The sequence below is a fragment of the Gymnoscopelus microlampas genome (genome assembly GCF_963454915.1).
Source record: "Gymnoscopelus microlampas genome assembly, chromosome: 16".
In the NCBI taxonomy this organism is placed as follows: Eukaryota; Metazoa; Chordata; class Actinopteri; order Myctophiformes; family Myctophidae; genus Gymnoscopelus; species Gymnoscopelus microlampas.
The window spans coordinates 38,577,209-38,595,442 of NC_139953.1; the positions used below are offsets into that span (position 1 = coordinate 38,577,209).

The 18,234-nt window shown below is 42.3% G+C and overlaps 1 protein-coding gene across 2 annotated transcripts in view; it reads left to right on the forward strand.

Moving 5' to 3' along the window:
- Window positions 1-2,469: 2,469 nt before the first annotated feature.
- enpp1 (ectonucleotide pyrophosphatase/phosphodiesterase 1) overlaps window positions 2,470-18,234 on the forward strand; it is a 73,827-nt gene continuing 58,062 nt past the window's right edge. For both annotated transcript variants that reach the window (XM_084081691.1, XM_084081692.1), the window contains exons 1-3: window positions 2,470-2,741; window positions 11,985-12,057; window positions 13,041-13,166. In XM_084081691.1, coding sequence (XP_083937817.1) covers window positions 2,604-2,741; window positions 11,985-12,057; window positions 13,041-13,166 — 337 coding nt within the window. In that variant the 5' untranslated portion in view covers window positions 2,470-2,603. The remainder of the gene's footprint in view (window positions 2,742-11,984; window positions 12,058-13,040; window positions 13,167-18,234) is intronic.

Sequence of the window (18,234 nt, forward strand, 5' to 3'; positions counted from 1 at the left end):
CAACAGGAATGGACACAGACTGAAGCCCAAAACGAGCCTTTGCAAAAGTGTTCAGGGTTATTTATTTATGAATGACTAGTCTATTCATTCTAAATCAAACCTGGGAATTCTGCTATAAAGAGTTGCAGTCTTATATTCTATAGAACTGCAACATCGCCATCTTGTGGTTGCTACCGTAATTGACATGAGTTTTCTACCACACTTAAACCACTTTTAATCCCTATAACTCTATGCTTGCTTAATCCCTATTTTATATGTACGTACGTTGTACAATGGTGTAACTGCAGCTACAGCTTTTTAGTTTTGTAATTATTTTGTTTTTGCCAATAATTCTTTTATTTTGACAAGCTTGTCCGGAAGCTCCCTTATGGTCTCGACCGGGTTGAAGGCTCACTCACAGCTCAGAGTGTCGGTGACGCTCACCGTGAGAGCACAATGTTTGTTTGCAGCGTGGTCGCTGAACCCAGGTTTGTTTTATTTTACATGTCAACGTTTATGTTCTTGTCAATGAGTTGTACGTCATGTTTTATTATGAGTTTAATTGATTGTTTGTTTTATTTCAGTTTGTTTTCAGTGTTGTTGTTGTTTGGGTTTCCTGAGGGCTCATTCCCTTTGATTTCATGCAGTCAATGAGGTAATTTAATTTCTTAAGTGCATTTTTCTTTATGTTTTATGTGCATTACATGTATTATGTCATCCTTATCGTTTATTTTTTGTGTGTTTTGAAAGAGTTTGACGTTGGTGTATTAAGCTGAGAAAGATGCTTAATAAAACCCATCAGTATAAACCACATCTGCCTCGTTCATGAAGGGAGTGACAAATGGTGTTATGATGTTGGGCGTGGCGAAATGACTTGTGAGCTTGTAGATCTGCTCTGTTTTTTTTTAATCTTTTGAAAAACTTCACCTATAATGAAAATAGTAACGCCAGGTGGTTCAATCCTTGTGGCTAACCTGATAGTGCTGTAATTAATTGCGTTTTGATTTACTGACAATATTTGTGTTTTGGGTGTTTTCAGGCTTGCTTGGCCCAGGCTTTATAAAGCAAACCAATGTCTAAGCAGGTGTCTGCAAGTGGAGTGGGCCTATTAGATCCCATAAAGTTTTCAAAGTCACCATTAATGGTATAACACTGTTTATATTTAGGCTTTGTGTCTCAATAAGCTGTGCCCTGAGTCGCAGAACACGCATGTTCTAATTGTAGATAGACAGATAGAGAGATAGAGAGATGAATAGATAGATAGATAGATAGCTTTATTGTTATTCAACAATTCCACTGGCTTGATATAATCTAATCTACTATATACTATACTATATACCTATAGGTAGAAGAATGATAAAAACTACAATAGCCTACTAAAATTACCACTAATAAATGAAATCACAGTCAGTTCATAATATGAGACAGAAATATTGCACAACAGGAGTCCTCAGCAGCATAGGAGAAAGGTTAGGGGATATTGCACTTATAGGGGACTAGAGTTGGCTTGGGGAAAGAAACTCTTGCAAACTCTGTCTGTTCTGCTCTTGTTGCTACCAGCAGATGGCTACCAGCAGATGGCGACAGTTCGATGCTTTCACCTCACAACAAACTAACAGTGTTATTTTCGAACTGGTTAATAAGGACCGACCTATGCAGTATCAAAATATTTTGGACCAGAACATTGTACAGTTTAGTTGATGTTGGCCTGCTGTTCTGTTCTGTTCATATTTGTCAGATGTATTTTTAATACATCATCATAGAACATAAACTAGCCCAGTAGTTCTCAAAAGTGGGTTCCTTGGTTCCTTGAGGGGGTTCTAAAATGACCCTTACAAGTCTCCATTTCTATACTGTCAGAGTTAAGGGGGGTCCTTAATGTATAAGTTTGAGAACTGAACTAGCCGCCTAACTGTACTCCCCTGATACATGACTGTCATATCATGACAGTCATGGATGAACTTCAACCTGGTGTTTGCACTTTCTCCATTTACGGCCCGCACATCACACATAATCGTTCAAATTTAAAATATAAAGTGCTTACCCCATGGCCACGGATGTTACAATTCTGTACGGGTCCTCAGAAGTACCCGTATCTTCCGTGTTGTTCAATAAAAAAGCATTCTAATCCGATTGGTGGCCATTTTCCAGCCCACCGATCGGATTAAAATGCGCTGTATTGAACAATACGGAAGATACGGGTACTTCTGAGGGCCCGTCCAGAATAGTAACATCCGTGGCCATGGGGTAAAGCACTTTATATTTGAAATCTAAACGGAGAAAGTGCAAACACCAGGTTGAAGTTAATCCATCACGGTCGTGACAGACGTCGTGTTTCCATGGCTAACTCTCTCGCAGACTGTTTTAATCAATGGCACACGTGTGCTGTCAGAGAGCAGACCAGACCAGACGACCACTACTACTATGAACTTGGCTTTACTAACTGAGACGTCAAGAGCAAGGCGGTCCTAAAACGGAGGCAGAGAAGGTCATGCCAGTGGGCTATACATACACACACACAGCAGAGAGTTGACTGCAGTGCAATAAGGAGCTGTGTTTCCAAACAAACCAACCTGCAGCCGTACATAACAGTCTGTCTGATCAGGAAGGACGCATGAGACAGAATGGAGATCTCCAAAGGAGACGAGCGTTCTGCTGAACACGCAGCCGCGCTGTTCGGCTCCTCCAGGCTGGATCACCAGCTGACACACAGTGAGCAGGACAGAAAGAGGAGCTCCAACTACTGTAAAATCATCATTGGGGTAAGTTATAGGCTATATTATGTCTACCTATACCATCACTATCCGACCTGCTTATGCACTCCTGGTAATAAGTTGGTCAACTCGCACTAAACAATTTTAGTCCCAGAGTCAGACAGTGCATACATCGCCTTACCACTGCAGCATGAGGCGGGAATTCTGTCTTTGGAACTTACTTTATTTTTAATTACGAGTATAGTTTATTTGCGTTAACATCACACTTGACATGATATTTCAGCCCTACTGGCGCAATTGCCTCCGCGGCTTTAAATGAGTAGTTCACTCAAACAAATGACTTATTTTCTATCAATTATACACACCTCATGCAGCCTTGAATTCATGGATATTTTTATGTTTTTGTCGCATTCCTGAGACAATAATTTGATAATTTGATGACTGGATCATCATCGGTCAGTACAGGAGACCCATTAGCAGACTCTTTGAGTCTCCACCGGTCAACACATTATTGTCTCAGGAATGCTACAAAAACAAAACAAAAGTAAGTGATTTTTTTGGGGTGAACTACTTCTTTAAGGTGAAAAAATTACGCATTTGGACCGCAGATGCCCCGCTACAGCGCACAGTTTACGCTTGGCACACGTCAGTGGCATTCCACACTGCAGCCAAGCTTGGCATTTCCATGCAATCTTTCACTTCCCACTCAAACCATGAGCCCGTTTTACCCTAGTATTTACAAACCGTATGATAAAACCACGGCTGTCTGTCAACACGCAGTAGAGAGCAGACAGCCTGTCACTCAGCTTAGTTGAGACATTATTTATAACAGGGGTCTTCAACGGGGGGTCCGGGACCCCTAGGGGGTCCTCAGAGTTACTACAGGGGGTCCACCAAATCTTTGTGTGATATGATTTTTTTTCTTCACATTAACTTGAACCCTAGCATCCCTTTCCTGAGGAGAACTTTAGCCAAAAATAGCAGATCTACAAGCTCACAACGCCTCGCGCTGCGAATTGTACTGAAGTACAGCACTTGAGTAAATGTAAATAGTTACTTTCCACCACTGAGTAAAAGTTATTATCATTGTATCCAGGGCAACAACTATTCAACATGCTTGCAGCTGCCTGTTGCGCCAACAATCCTCTTTTCTGCCTCAATAATTCAACCAATCAGGGAGCTCACATAGGGACCCGGAGTCCCCTGGCTCTCTGACATCATCATGAGTGTGGAGGAGGAGGAGGATGATGATGAGCTTCTTTAGGATGAGGATGAATGGCTGGCATGATGAGAGGACCAGACAGGTGGAGACACAGGCATTCAACTATGTACAGTGGTGGAAAAAGTACTTAAGTAAAAGTACCAATACTACAATATAGAAATACTCTGTTACAAGTAAAAGTCTAGAATAAAACATTAACTTGAGTGAAAGTACAAAAGTATTGGCATCAAGATGTACTTAAAGTACCAAAAGTAAAAGTACTAAAATGTTTGAAAATAGCAGATCTACAAGCTCACAACGCGTTGCATCGCGACGCGTTGCGAGCTTGTAGACCGGCTATTTTCAAATAGCCAAGGTATAATATAGGACTAAATTGTTTAATGCATGTTTTACAATATAATAATTGATAATTGCAAAGTAACTAGTAACTAAAGTTTTCAAATAATTGTAGTGGAGTAAAAGTACAATATTTGCCTCTGAGATGTAGTGGAGTAGAAGTAAAAGTACTGAAAATTGGAAATACTCCAGTAAAGTAAAAAGACCTAAAAATTGTACTTAAGTACAGTACTTGAGTAAATGTACTTAGTTACTGTACTTTCCACCACTGACCTATGTACGTTATTGGGCCTCAAAAGCACGGGGCATCTACTTATGTTTAATGAAAAGGATGTCTTTAGAATTATTTTTTCTCTAGGGGGGGGGGGGGGGGGGGGGTTAATATCATGTTCTGTAAGAAAGTTAAAAAAAAAGGGGGAAACGACATGCACATCCCCAACCCTGGTGCTGAGTGGCAAACATTAAGCAGAGAAAGACAAATAAAACACTCGCACACTTAGGGCTCCAATGTGACAGATGCTTTATTGCACCAAACAAAAAAAAGCTGTGACGTTTTGAGCTCAAAGCTCTTCCTCAGACACTGTCTTAAGGAAGAGCTTTGAGCTCGAGCTCGAGTGCATGTTTATTTTAGTTTTTCTCTGTAAGAAAGTTTGGGCATTACACATGATGTTTTGGAGGAATAAAAGGGGGGAAAAGCATGCACTTTGCACAGAGCTGGATTCCTGAACTGGTTTGTCAGACCTGCTGACAAATGAAAAACCTTTAGAATAGGCGTTTACTGCGGTCACATACAAATGAAACAATTACCTATATCAATTAAGTTGATACAATTGATATACATCTAATAATGTATTATGACATGCATTGCTGGGGTCATAGACCGGACAGGTCACACTGACTGACCTTCATATATATATATATTTTTTTTTAAAGATATTCATTTGGGATTTTTATGCCTTTATTGATAGGACAGTAGGCTGACAGGAAATGGGATCGGGAGTCGAACCCACGACACGCTGTCAAGCTGGATTACCAGTGTATGTGGTATGCGCCTGGACCACTAGGCCAGCGGGCGCCCATGACCTTCATAATTATTGTGCTAAATGAGAAAAGTTAGCTATGGATCGCAAACCACTGAGCGGAACCACCAAGCATAATGAGTGCGTGTGATTTTGATTGAATGTGAAGCGTCTTTTCCGCATTTCCACTCTCTTCCGATTCTAAATAATCTGTGTTTTGTCAATTCTGTAAGAGGTGTTAGCTACTCAACCACTATTAATTATATAAATTATGCATACTATGGGGTTTGGGTTTCCTATGAATGCAAATAGACAGGCAGCTGTGTGGAGTGTAATTCAAAGTATGTGTAGGCTATAGTTTATGGCTGTGTACCCAGCATGTACTTGTATTTGTGTGTTTTAGAGCTGTGGTTCTTAAAGTGAGGTCCAGGGACCGCCAGGGTTTCTTGAAGGCCTCCCAAATGGACCTGTGCAGGTCTGCAACTCTGAGAGTGTACAAATTGAACCAACCAAATGCACCCGTAAGGGTCCATTTCTTTCAATCAGAGTTAAGGGGGTCCTTGAAATTAAAAAAAGTTTGAGAACCACTGTTTTAGAGGGAGAAAGGGGGGCCCAGAGTGTTCCTAAGGCCCAGGGTCCCATAGACTCAGGATCCGAAATGCTGATTTTACACCAGATTGCCATTGGCTATAATGATTGACTAAGCCCCCCACACCATCTCCCACCCCTGGGATGTAAGTCGCAGGCGTAAAACCACCCACAACACCGTCTAATGATGTTCATTTAGCTTTTCTTTACTGCTGTGATATGTAGTTTAGTTGAGGGAATGAGGGAAGAAACTGGTATAAACATAGTTTATCCACTTCCATCTACTGTACTTTGTATACACCAATCATCCCTGATTTACACTGAAATAGGTTTGTAGGACCACAACATACCCCCCCCCCCCCCCCCTCAGCGGTACCGTATACCCACCTGTCAGTCTACAACCCACTGAGGAAACCATGGATTATGACCTGTTTATCTGATTACTACCACAGCCTGGCCAAAACCACTGGAACCAGTGATAAAACGCGTGGGAACCCTGTGATGTAAGGTTGTGTGTGTGTGTGTGTGTGTGTGTGTGTGTGTGTGTGCTGTCTATTTGGCCCGGTTCCGATATACATGTGGTGAGGTCAAAGGGTTTAAGCCTGATTTATACTTTGTCATACAACAGTGTAGCGCAACCGAAAATAGCCAATCTACAAGCTCAGCGACGCGCTGTGAGCTTGCAAATCGGCTATTGCGACACCGCCATATGACGGAGCATAAAAACGTTCTTATGAATCAGCCTCCCATATCTTGAGGAACATCTGGTTGTACTTCTGCCCCGGCTCCTCAGGTTCCTCTTTGGCATGTTACAACAGACGGATTGCAACAGCTTCTGATTAAACATAACACAAGTAGCGTTTTAGTGAAATCTAAAACGAGGCGGTTGTGGTAATTTAATCGCTCTAATGTGCTCAATTGTATAATCAGTATGATGAATTGACAAAGTTACTACAGAGGTGTATGCATTTCATCTTATGATAATGATAATGATGATGATGATGATGATGATCATTTGCTGGCCAGACTGAATGATTTAATACAGTGGTTCTCAAAGTATGGTCCAGGGACCTTCTGGGTTCCCTGAGTGGGTTCCAAATGGACCCTTGTAACTCTGAGACTGAGAGTGTACATAGTTTGTACATTTGTACAGAGTTATGGAGGTCCTTGAAATTCTAAAGTTTTAGAACAACTAATGGTGTGTCGTGTAGACACTGATGAGTGTAATGCTATATTGTGTTCACCATCAGACCAGACGCAGGTTTCCACCAGACACTGTTTACTCTTTAAACCCACAACCATGGAGGATGACTGCTAGTCTCTCTCTTCCTCGCATTCTCTCTCTGTCTGTGTCTCTGTCTCTCACTCTGTCTCTCACTCTGTCTCTGTCTTTCTCTCTGTCTCCCTCTCTCACTCTCTAACTCTCTCTCCCCCTCTCTGTCTTCCTCTTCTCCTGTCTCTTCCTCCTCTCTTGCTTGCCCCACCATCTGTGTCAGTCTCTGTCTTTCTCCCTATCTATCTCTCCCCCCCCTCTCTTCCTCTGCGTCTGCCCCCTCCCCCTGTCTCCCCCCTCTCTAACTCACTCACACACACACACACACACACACACACACACACACACCAAAAGGTTAGAGGAGGTTGGAGAGAAAATAAGTGCACATACCCAGACACCTCCATGCACACTCACACTGACTGCATATTTTCATACCTGTCTAGGAATTCAAAGTCTTGACTTGCGTACAGTATATGAATCACTGCAAATGGGTCTGTGGTGGTGGTTGTTTTTGCACAATCCTGTGGGCTTTTAAAAATAATGAGTAATATATGCCAAGTACTGTACACCACTACAGTACATGGTACCTAACTATAGCGTCTTTGAAGACACTCACTTACAGTAGGTGTGGTGCGTGGCTCTGCAAGAGGCTCACCGTCTATGACTGTCTGTGTGTCTGTCCAGAACTAACCTCGTAAACCACTGGACCGATCACTGCTAGATCTATGAGTATCCTGAGCAGTGTTGCCAAGTCCGCTTATTATAAGTGACTGTGGGCTTGTTTTTCCTGTAATGTCGCTTGTAAATATTGGTAGTTGTGGGTTGCTGTTTTTTGGGGCTTGTTTCTTAAGTGTAGTTGCTTATTTGGGCTTGCCTCAGTTTAACCATTAATCCCATATAATCCGGGTCGCGATGAGATGCGATCTAGATTTGCTTTTTCTTCTTTTTCTTTTTTTTCAAATCTGGAACGTTTTACACTGGCACAAAATATTTTCAGATGGGTTTCGGTGGAGGGGAGGTGGTCTCTCAGCTCTTCCATTGAGACATTTAGATCCCGTGGTCAGGGTAGGACCACAAGTCCAAGGACAAGAGGTGTTGCATGAAGCTCATGACGTAACATCACAGGGTTTCGGTCTCAGCTCAGCAGTAGAATTTCCTGCTCTTGTTTGGAAATTTAGGACATAACTGTTACGGATTGATGCTTTAACATTGAGGATTTTATGATGTATCACGTCTGGTTTCTGCTGGACCCCCCCCCCCCACACACACACACACACACACACACACACACACACACACACACACCCCACTCTGATATACCGACTGTAATGCTATAAACACACTGTGCATCCTTTAAAGGAGCAGTGGATTGAAGGGCACAGACACAACCTGGGGGCGGCATCAAACTTTAATACAAGGTTTAACCCTCAGCTCGCCACCTCCACTGCCAATTAACCAGCCAGGATAATTGCATGTGTGGTTCATTTCAGTGCAGAAGGGGGCTTCCTAATGAGCTGAAATGATAACTACTGTAAGTAAGCCGAGCCACGTGGCCCTTAGGACAGTACAGGAGCCTATCTCCTGTTTCTGTAGCGTGAGGGATCCCCCAGCCATGATGTACAAGTACACCCCCTGGACACGACGATAGTATGTCGCAGGGACTTTATGAACCCCCAGTCCAACCCTTGATGCTGTGTCCCATTTTTCTTCATGTCTTTGGTATGACCCGGCCGGGGGATCGAACCTCGACGACCTCCCAATCTCAGGGCGGACCCTCTCTAACCGCAAGGCCACTGAACTGGTTGAGAAATGATAACTGTTGAATATCTCCTGTCTAACTGGAAGGCTTTGCATGGAGCCGCCCCTCTAATTACAAAGAGTAAGACCCCCCCGGGACCCCAAGTACAGTACAGCCCTTTCTGGGCAGAGAAAGCAACCCACCAGCCAGCACTGTACTGTAACATACTGTACTGTACAGTACTGTACCAGCCCTGCAATTACAGAGAGCCAAGACCCACATGTAGCCTATGTGGAGAGACATTTAAAACGCTTCTTGGTGTAGTCTTCAATTTGTATTGAAACGTTTAAAAAATATTTGGGTGGGGAAAGGAAATATAGAACACTCTCCTCTGAAGTACCCTGAAAGAGCAGCAATCCAGAACTGTAGCCAGCCCTGATGGAAAAGGGTTTTGTATTTTAAAACAAAATGCCAGGCGCCAGAGGGCTAATACAATATAACTAGTTCATCTGTATGGTACAGGGCCGGATCTACCATATGGGCACTTTGGGCACGTGCCCCGGGGCCCTGGGCATCAGGGGGCACCCCAAGGTGGTTGAAAAAAAAAAAATTGGAAAAAAAAAAAATCGTTTTTTTTTTTTTTTTTTTGTCACGAAATGTTTTCCCATTTTGTTGTTATCTAATACGAATAACACAGTGTAAAATTAGCTAGATTAGAGGAAAAATTAAAAAAAACACAAAAAATGTTCGCGCGCGCTTCGCGCGCGGCCGCATGAGGGGGGGCACTGGCAGTTGGTGGTGCCCAGGGGCACTGTGAGGTGTTAATCCAGCCCTGGTATGGTAGAGTATAATACAGGGGTGGGCAAGATTTCTTTCCAGGGGGCCATACTGACTTCCATAAAGTGAGTGAGGGGCCACACGTTGTACAATTGAATTGAAACTTGAAACACATAGTGCTGAATTATGTTAAAACTGCATGGATTTGGTAGACATGCCAATAAGGTACTTGCTTTCACAACAATCATTTTCAGTTACAAAATGTTGTAACTGATTTTTTTTTAACAGCTATAGCCTACTGTATCACTCTGGTGTACTGGCCTTACAATAAAAAGATGACTTGCATAAAACAATCCACGTCAATGCTGTATCAACTTTTAAATGAGCCTATAAATTTATACAGCATCTTATCTGATATGCACCACTCCATAGGTCACTGATCAAACACATTGCATTATGTTATAAATATGGACTCAAGGTTGACTGTTACATTATAAACATAAAACATTTGAGTACATACGGATGGAGAAATGCAGGTAGGTAGCTTATAGTACTCAAGTGGTAAATATTAATTACTATTAATTGGAGTCTAGTTAAATATTCTTTTCTAAAAAACATTAACATACGGCAGCCTTTTAGAATGTACATTCTTGGTGGGGGTCTTGGTGAGGACTTGGTGGACCGGATTAAGATGGTCAAAGGGCCGGGTCCGGCCCCCGGGCCGTATGTTGCCCATGTGTGGTATGATAGAATATAACTAAATTAGTTCATATTTAAAGTGGGGTTCAGGGACCCTCACTGTTCCTTTAGGGGTTCCAAATAGACCTTTAGAGTTCTGCGTGTATAAACGCAGGGTCCATTTGGTTTCATTTGTACACTCATATGGGGTCCTTCAAATGAAAAAGTTTGAGAACCACTGATTTGAATGACACTGCGTACACTGTACTGTAGGCTACTGCCGTACCGTACCCGGTACCGTACCGTACCGCACTATGCTGCTAGTTACAGTCTTGCTGAGTTTGTTTAACCTGGCTTGTTTGGCCCTCTCCTCCCTGTACTTCCAGTTAGACACTTTGGCCTGTCCAGTCTAGTGTTTATCAGAGTATTCTCTGCCGTACACCGCTCATCCAAATCACAAAAGGTTTCACTGTTAAGTCACAGAAACATGTTATGTACATCTTAAGTACATTGCAGGGACTTGGGGTAGAATTGCTTGAAATTACTTTGTGTGTTAAGAAGTTGTATTCTAGTAATATTTCTATTTCTGCAGTCAGATAAACTTTCAAACATTTATTTTGCAACATCATTGTACACAACAAAATAAGGCAATTGAACATTGTATTGAAATCTTCATAGCTGTTTTTGGATATGGCAGGGCTAATTCAAAGGTAATGTACAGCACTGTAATGGATAACATTTAATGGAAGTAACATTTATATTGTGGCAAAAATCCTTTTATCAGTATAATGAACTGGGCTGCTTTCAAAAGCACCGTTTACTATCGTTGTCTAGCTAGCAGACTCAATTTAACTGGGCCCATATGAAAGCTATTAAATTCCTTTGCAGCCACAACCAAAAAGCAGAAAAAAACAAGTGCTTTAAAACACTGGGCTGTAGACAAAAATAGAACAAGGCCATTATCAATGTTCCTACAGTACATCATAGAACAACCAAACCAGGGGTTGCCAAACTTTTTCAGCTCAAGGCCCAAAATTCTGAAATTACTGTCAAAATGTTTGAAGTTATTTCTGTCTTTAAAAACAAAGAAAAAAGCAATTTGCAGTATACTCACAAACAGTGGTGGAAAAAGTACTCAAATGTTTTAAATTGTAAAAGTATCAATACTGCAATGGAGAAGTACTCTGTTACAAGTAAAAGTCCGGAATTTTAAATTCACTTGAGTAAAAGTACAAAAGTATTGGCATCAAAATGTACTTAAAGTACCAAAAGTAAAAGTACAAAATATTTGAAAATAGCCGATCTACAAGCTCACAACGCGTCGCGATGCGACGCGTCACAAAGGGGTCCACGACCCCAAACGGGGTCCCGACCCATTGTTTGGGAACCACTGAAGTAAACAAGGACCAGGTTGCCTACAGTGATGTAATGTTTGAATTCCTTCCCGGCTGGGTTTATATTTAAGTCGCACTTTGTCTATCATTATTCAACAGGGGGCCTTTGTCTTATTTGGCCCGAGTTCCTTGCTAACCATTGTTTATACACAGTCAAATCCTGAGTCTTCGTTTAACCCAGAGAGTGAAAATAAATGGACTCATGCTGTATGTACTCAAACAACCTTTCACAAATGTTGACCTTTGCCCTCCTCTCTGATCTGTAGGTGCTATTGCTGTGTTTACTGACGGTCATCCTTGCTGTGGTGTTCTTTATGAAGCAACGCTGTGATGTTAAAGGTACAGTATAGTAGTCTCTTTCACATAATGAAATCTGGAAAATGTCCTGGGGACATTGTGCAGTGTTGGCCTTTCATATAATAACAATAACACGCTCTTGCGTGTCAGTTTCAGATGTATTCTCACATAACTGTAAATAGTCTGTTTGATTAGGCTGGTAATCTGGAGTTCCCAGAAATTCTCACAGAAAAAACGGAAGGGGCGAGAACGGTTATTCTCAACTTTTTCAGGCCGTGACCCCCCAAAGTAATCATAATTTGAACTGGGGACCCCCCACCCTGAGAAGCGATTGGGATTGTACGAGTTGAGGCATTACATTTAGTTTGATTTAGTCTCTCTCTCTCAAAATGTTTTCCTCTTTCTTATATTATTTGACAATTTGGCCAATGTTTGACCAGTTTTTATTACAGTTTGTTGATTACGTTTGATGCAGTAAAGTTTTTTTTTTTTGGGTATTAAAAAGGTCTTAAAAGTCCTTAAATTGTCACTTCACTGTCATCTGGGTACCCCCTAAAAAACATGTGGGGACCCCCCTGGGGGTCAAGACCCACAGGTTGAGAACCACTGGATTAGGCAATTGTCTGGGTAGTAGACACATGTGTTAGCAACTCCTTGAGGGAGATGTGAGGAGCAAATGTGACATTCGTTATTCATTTCCTTCCATCTTAGTTTAGTTTAGTTTATTTGCACATTTAAAAAGACATGATAAAAACAAAAATGGAACAAAAACAAACGATACTTTTATATGGAAAGAAAAAAAAATCAAAATCAAAACATGATGTGCCGGAAAGGCCCAAAAAACCTTGAACATGACTGATTAATTGAACCGCTTGACATATATACAGTCTCCCATTTCAAACTCGGCACGCGCGTCGCTGAGGACCCGAGGAAGTGCACTTGCATTGTTCCTGAGTAGGCCGGTGCCGGTCTAGTTAACCTTGATTCCTGAACTGTGCGTCTCCTCTGTGTCCGTCCCCGTACAGTGACCAGCTGTAGGAACAGGTGTATAACGGGGACCAGGGACAAGGCCGCTTCCTGCCGGTGTGACGCGTCGTGCGAGGCGGAGGGGACCTGCTGTCTGGACTATGAAGAGGTCTGCGTGGAGCCCGGTAAGTCACACAACTGCACACACTTCAAACCAGGAGGTATTGTATTTACTGTCCAGGAGGGGGATCACATTACACCAGGGGTCTTCAACGTTTTCAGGCCAAGGACCCCTTTATATATTTCATAGGCAGCTTCATAGACTTGTTTCACAGCACTATCATGTTGGATTCATGTTGATGTGTATTTCCAGACATTTAACCATGCACTTAAACAATACTTAGTAAACCTGACCTTTCACTCTGTACTTATTCTGCTCTTTTTTCATCCTATACCAAACCACTTTGCCAAAAATAGCAGATCTACAAGTGCACAACGCCTCGCAGCGCGAGGCGTTGTGTGCTTGTAGATCTGCTATTTTTAAAGTTCTCCTCAGAATAGGGATGCTTGGTTGAAGTGGTTAATGTAAAAATCACACAAAGATTTGGCGGACCCCCTGTAGTAACTCTGAGGACCCCCTAGGGGTCCCGGACCCCCTGTTGAAGAGCCCTGCATTACACAGTCAAATCCTCAGTGTTACTTTAACTCTGAGAGAACCACGGGTCCATTTGGTTCCATTTGTACACTCTTGGAGTTACAGTGTCACGATCTGGTGGTGTGGTGAGGACCCACATGCAGGACAGCAAGGCAGGCAGGAAATCAAAACCCATTGGGTGATTTAATACAAAATAACAGCGAAAACGTCACAATCACAAACTAACAAGATACAACACTAAACATGATGTGACACCAAACAATGACCCGACAGGGACTGACTGGGGAACAAGAGTAACACATGAGGGCTGATTAGTGATTACACATGAGATACACCTGCGGAAGACATGAACGTAGAACCATGAAAACTAGAACAAGAACATAGCATGGAAATACAAGACCTAGACAAGACAGGCAAGGTCTGTGACTGTGACATACAGACACGTAAGGTCCATTTGGTTCCACTTGTATACTCTTCGAGTTACAGACCTGTACAGTAAAGACCCATTTGGTTCCATTTGTACACTCTCAGAGTTACGAATGTTTTTTCTCCTAACCATCAATCATTTAGCTGGGGACCCCCTGGAACGTCCTCAAGGACCCCTGGGGGTTGAGAACCAGTGCCTTAAATGCACCTTGTGTCCTGTAGTAAAGATTACACAGTACAATTTTGGGTGTTACTTTAACTCTAATGCAATGCTGTCATACTAGCAATGCCAAAAGCTACAAGATCACCAAGCATGGACAGCTACATTGCTGTCAAGTCGCCAAAAAACTGTGTAAATAAAAAGGGTTAAATAGCACAGGGAAGTGGTTAACAGCAAAAATGGAACAGAACAGAGCAGCAATTGTAGGGAGAGAGAAGGGCAGTGGAAATGGTGAAAAAAAAACATATGACGATTGAGTGACGACACGTCATTGCGTCATTGGAGTGCCAAAAAAAAGTTGAAGTCAGCTCAACTTTAGTCACGCCCGTCATGCAATAACAAGTGTCTTCATGCCGCCGGCTTCCATTGAACATGACTTGTCACTTTGCCACTATTGTAACACTCTTATTACATTTGTATGAACACACTCAGTGTTAAGTGGCAAAATGACCACTGAGGAGGACATTACTGTGTAAAAGTTGCTAGAGGAAGAGAGAGAGACACAGAGAGAGAGAGAGAGAGAGTTTGTTAGATCACTCACGTGTACGGCGCTTTTATTTTTTTCCCTTTACAGGATAGGTTTCCGTCACGGCGGTTTAATGTGGGTATTTCCCCGCTCAAAACAACACATCATTCAAACGCGTAGCGCTGTTTAAAGAGCTTTTCCAGAGGGAGGGGAATGTTTGCGCTCCCGGAGGAGGCTGACTATGGTTTCCATCTGGTGGGAACGTGGGCATGCGGTGTCGGTCGGTGTTCCTCGCTGTTGCAATCCCCGCCGTGCCCAAGCGCCCCTCTTCCATTTCAGGGTGACATGCTGGTGGTCACTGTGGGCTAAGCTGGCCCCAAGCAGCTGGGGTGGGGTGTGGCACGCACGCATTCTACGCTGGGACCTCTCCCCACCCACTGCCCATAGCTGGTGTTTACTACCCTAGTCAACATGGCCGCCAGATGAGCATAGTGTGTTTGGTAAGACTGTATATTAACACATTGACTGCCAGGAATTAATTAATGAATTAATCCGCCACCGCCAGTGTTTTTCTTCCGAGACCCACAGAAATTATTTTTCAAAGAAGATTTAAACAACAGATGTCTGGTGGGGAGGACGAGGGTCTCTACTATCATCTGGAAAAGAAAAATTGGAACCGCGATCTTCCATTCTTTAGTTATCGGCAAGTTGAATATAACTTGTTTTCACCAAAAACCCAAATCTGGGAAAAGAAATCAGAGATAAATGTATTTTTTATAAATCTGATAACGTTAGACCGGACGGGCTGGAATTTCTTTAGATCATGTGATTTCAGGGTGTGTTCTTCTTCGGGAGTCACAGGATCAGTCACAGGTTGCGGAAGAGTGCCCTCTATCGTGATCACTGAAAACACCAAATGACGTATATGGAAGTCAATGGCAGTCAAGTGTTATGCATAATTATGAACATTTTTTAACAAGTCAATAATTATTCAAATTGGTCATGCTCCGTTCTTAAAGAGACACGGATTGGAGAGCATGTATTTTGTAAAAAGTAGGCACATGAGATGAATATTACACAAACCGAATAACCTAAATAGAACAATAATAATAGACACTCACAGACTTTAAAGCACTGACTGTAAATTAGGACAGTAAGAGTTTTACAAGTGATGTAAAGTGTCGTGAATGAAGGACTCATCGTCAAAGTGCTGTGCCATTCCTTTTCCTTTTCATTTGGAGCCCTTGCAGCCTCTCAAACTCAAGCACTCATCAGGTGATGTCAGTTAAGGCTGTGAGGGTTCAGGGCTTAAGCCTTTAGGGAGGACATTGGAATTGGGCCAGTGTGCACACACAAAAAAAAAACTTGTGTCAGAGTATTGCAGGCAACTTGATTCCTCACCTGAATAGTCAATCCTCAGAGCTATGGCTCACCAGGCATTCTAGTTTTTTCAGCCGATACGCACGTATCTCATCCCATTGAATGAGTCTGTTATCACGGTTATCATCCCATAGCTATGGTCCAGTAATAATAATTATACACTTTATTTGTATAGCACCTTTCATGACATGAAATGCAGCTCAAAGTGCTTTACAGAGCAAGAATAAAGCACAAGTGCTTTACAGAAAAAGTAAAATAATGTAACAATAAAGCAAAAAAAGAAAATAAAACGCATAAAACAACATTAAAATAATAGCAAAAAAGGCATTGAATCAGGCAAAACTGTGAAGACAGGAATAACAAAATAGTGATTTAAAAATCAACTAAGAGCAAGAGTGAAGAAATAGGTCTTGAGCTGTGCTTTAAAGCTATCCACAGAGGCTGCCTGTCTTAGGTGTATTGGGAGTTTATTCCAAGCCATCGGCCCATAGAAGCAGAATGCTGCTTCACCCTGTTTTTATATGCCATTGTAGGCACTTCGAGCAGGTCAGCACTTGAAGGCCTGAGGGGGCGGTTTGGAACATATCTAGGCAGGCAGTCATATGTCAATGTCAACATTGCAAAATAAACATTATACACTTTCACTGGTTTGATACTTTTATCAGGCTTGCTGTACTAGCATTGGAAAATGATGGGTACAATTTCACCCATTAAACTGCTAAAAGTAGGCCTAGATAAATTGATGACTGAATGTAAGACCCATCTTTAATAATAACCATTCATTACTTAAAAGTGAATATCTCTGTGTGATTGCATGCACTGACCACAACCCCCAAGCGGGGGTCTGGGGGTCCTCCCACATAACCTTTTTAACATAGTCGATGCATTATCTTGTGTTCGGACGAAATGTTGGACTTTGAGACCAACTCCAGGAGAAATCCAGGAGATTGTCAGGAGACATGTTCGAAATCCAGGAAACTCGTGTTTAAGCTGAAATTTGTATGATAAAGTAGAGAGGGTTTGTACTTTGCCCACAGAGGTCTAGTAAGTACTGCAGTGGTTCTCAAACCTTTTCATGTCGCAGAGATTAAGATCTGAAAATATTTATGCAAGATTTGTGTTTCCAAATTATTCAGTATTCTTCTGAGCTTGTGGATGTAGGGGCTATAGAGGCGAAACAGATTTTGGTGCTATACTAACTCATTTAGCTGGGAACCCCCTGGAAACCCCTCAACAACCCCTGGGAGGTCTAACTTTGAGAACCACTGGTGTCGTAGAAGGCTGATGACAGAGCTTGTTTACCCGTTGGATTACTGACCACAGCAACTTGTCTCCTGAGACAGCACACCCCCCACCCCCCTGTCTGACAGACTGTTCACTTGACCCGGGTCCAAACCACACTACTGACTGACTGACTGACTGACTGGCCTGAGGTCAGAGACAGGGGGGGGGGGTATCTCTCACTAACATGTTAAAGAATCCCCTTCTGTCAGTGTGCTGTGTCAGCGCTCCCATCTGCTGTGCTGAGGCAGTGAGTGATCCACAGAGAGCTTGTTACCCGTATACTGTAACTAACACTGAAATGCTATAAAGCAGGGCTTCCCCAACCTTTTCAAGCTGGAGACCCAAAATTAACTTTTAAAAATGTTTCTCAATCTATTAGGCACATAACAAAATCTTCCATGTAAATCACCTATTTTCCGAGAATTAAGAGTTCACTTTGACATGATGTTAATTCGGAGAAACTATACCCTTGATTCCGAGAAATAATTCCGAGTTCACTGGTATGACAACATTTGATCAAGAAAACATTTGATTTGTGTACTTGCTGCTATCACACTCTTATGGGAACGCTCTATATGGCTCTCTTCCCGGCTTCCCGGTCTTTCCCAGAAATGGACTCCATGGACTTGGATATCGGGGCTGAAATATCGGCTGAACTCAGAATGGATGTTTCACCATCTACTCTTTGCGCAAACACTTAACTCAATATTCTGCTGTCTAGAGGCCTTCTAACCCCATGTCTTCTACATAGAATTTCGCCACTACAGAAGTCCTAAACACATTAAATGTGCATCAGTATAGTGCAAAGCAGTTAAGCACAGG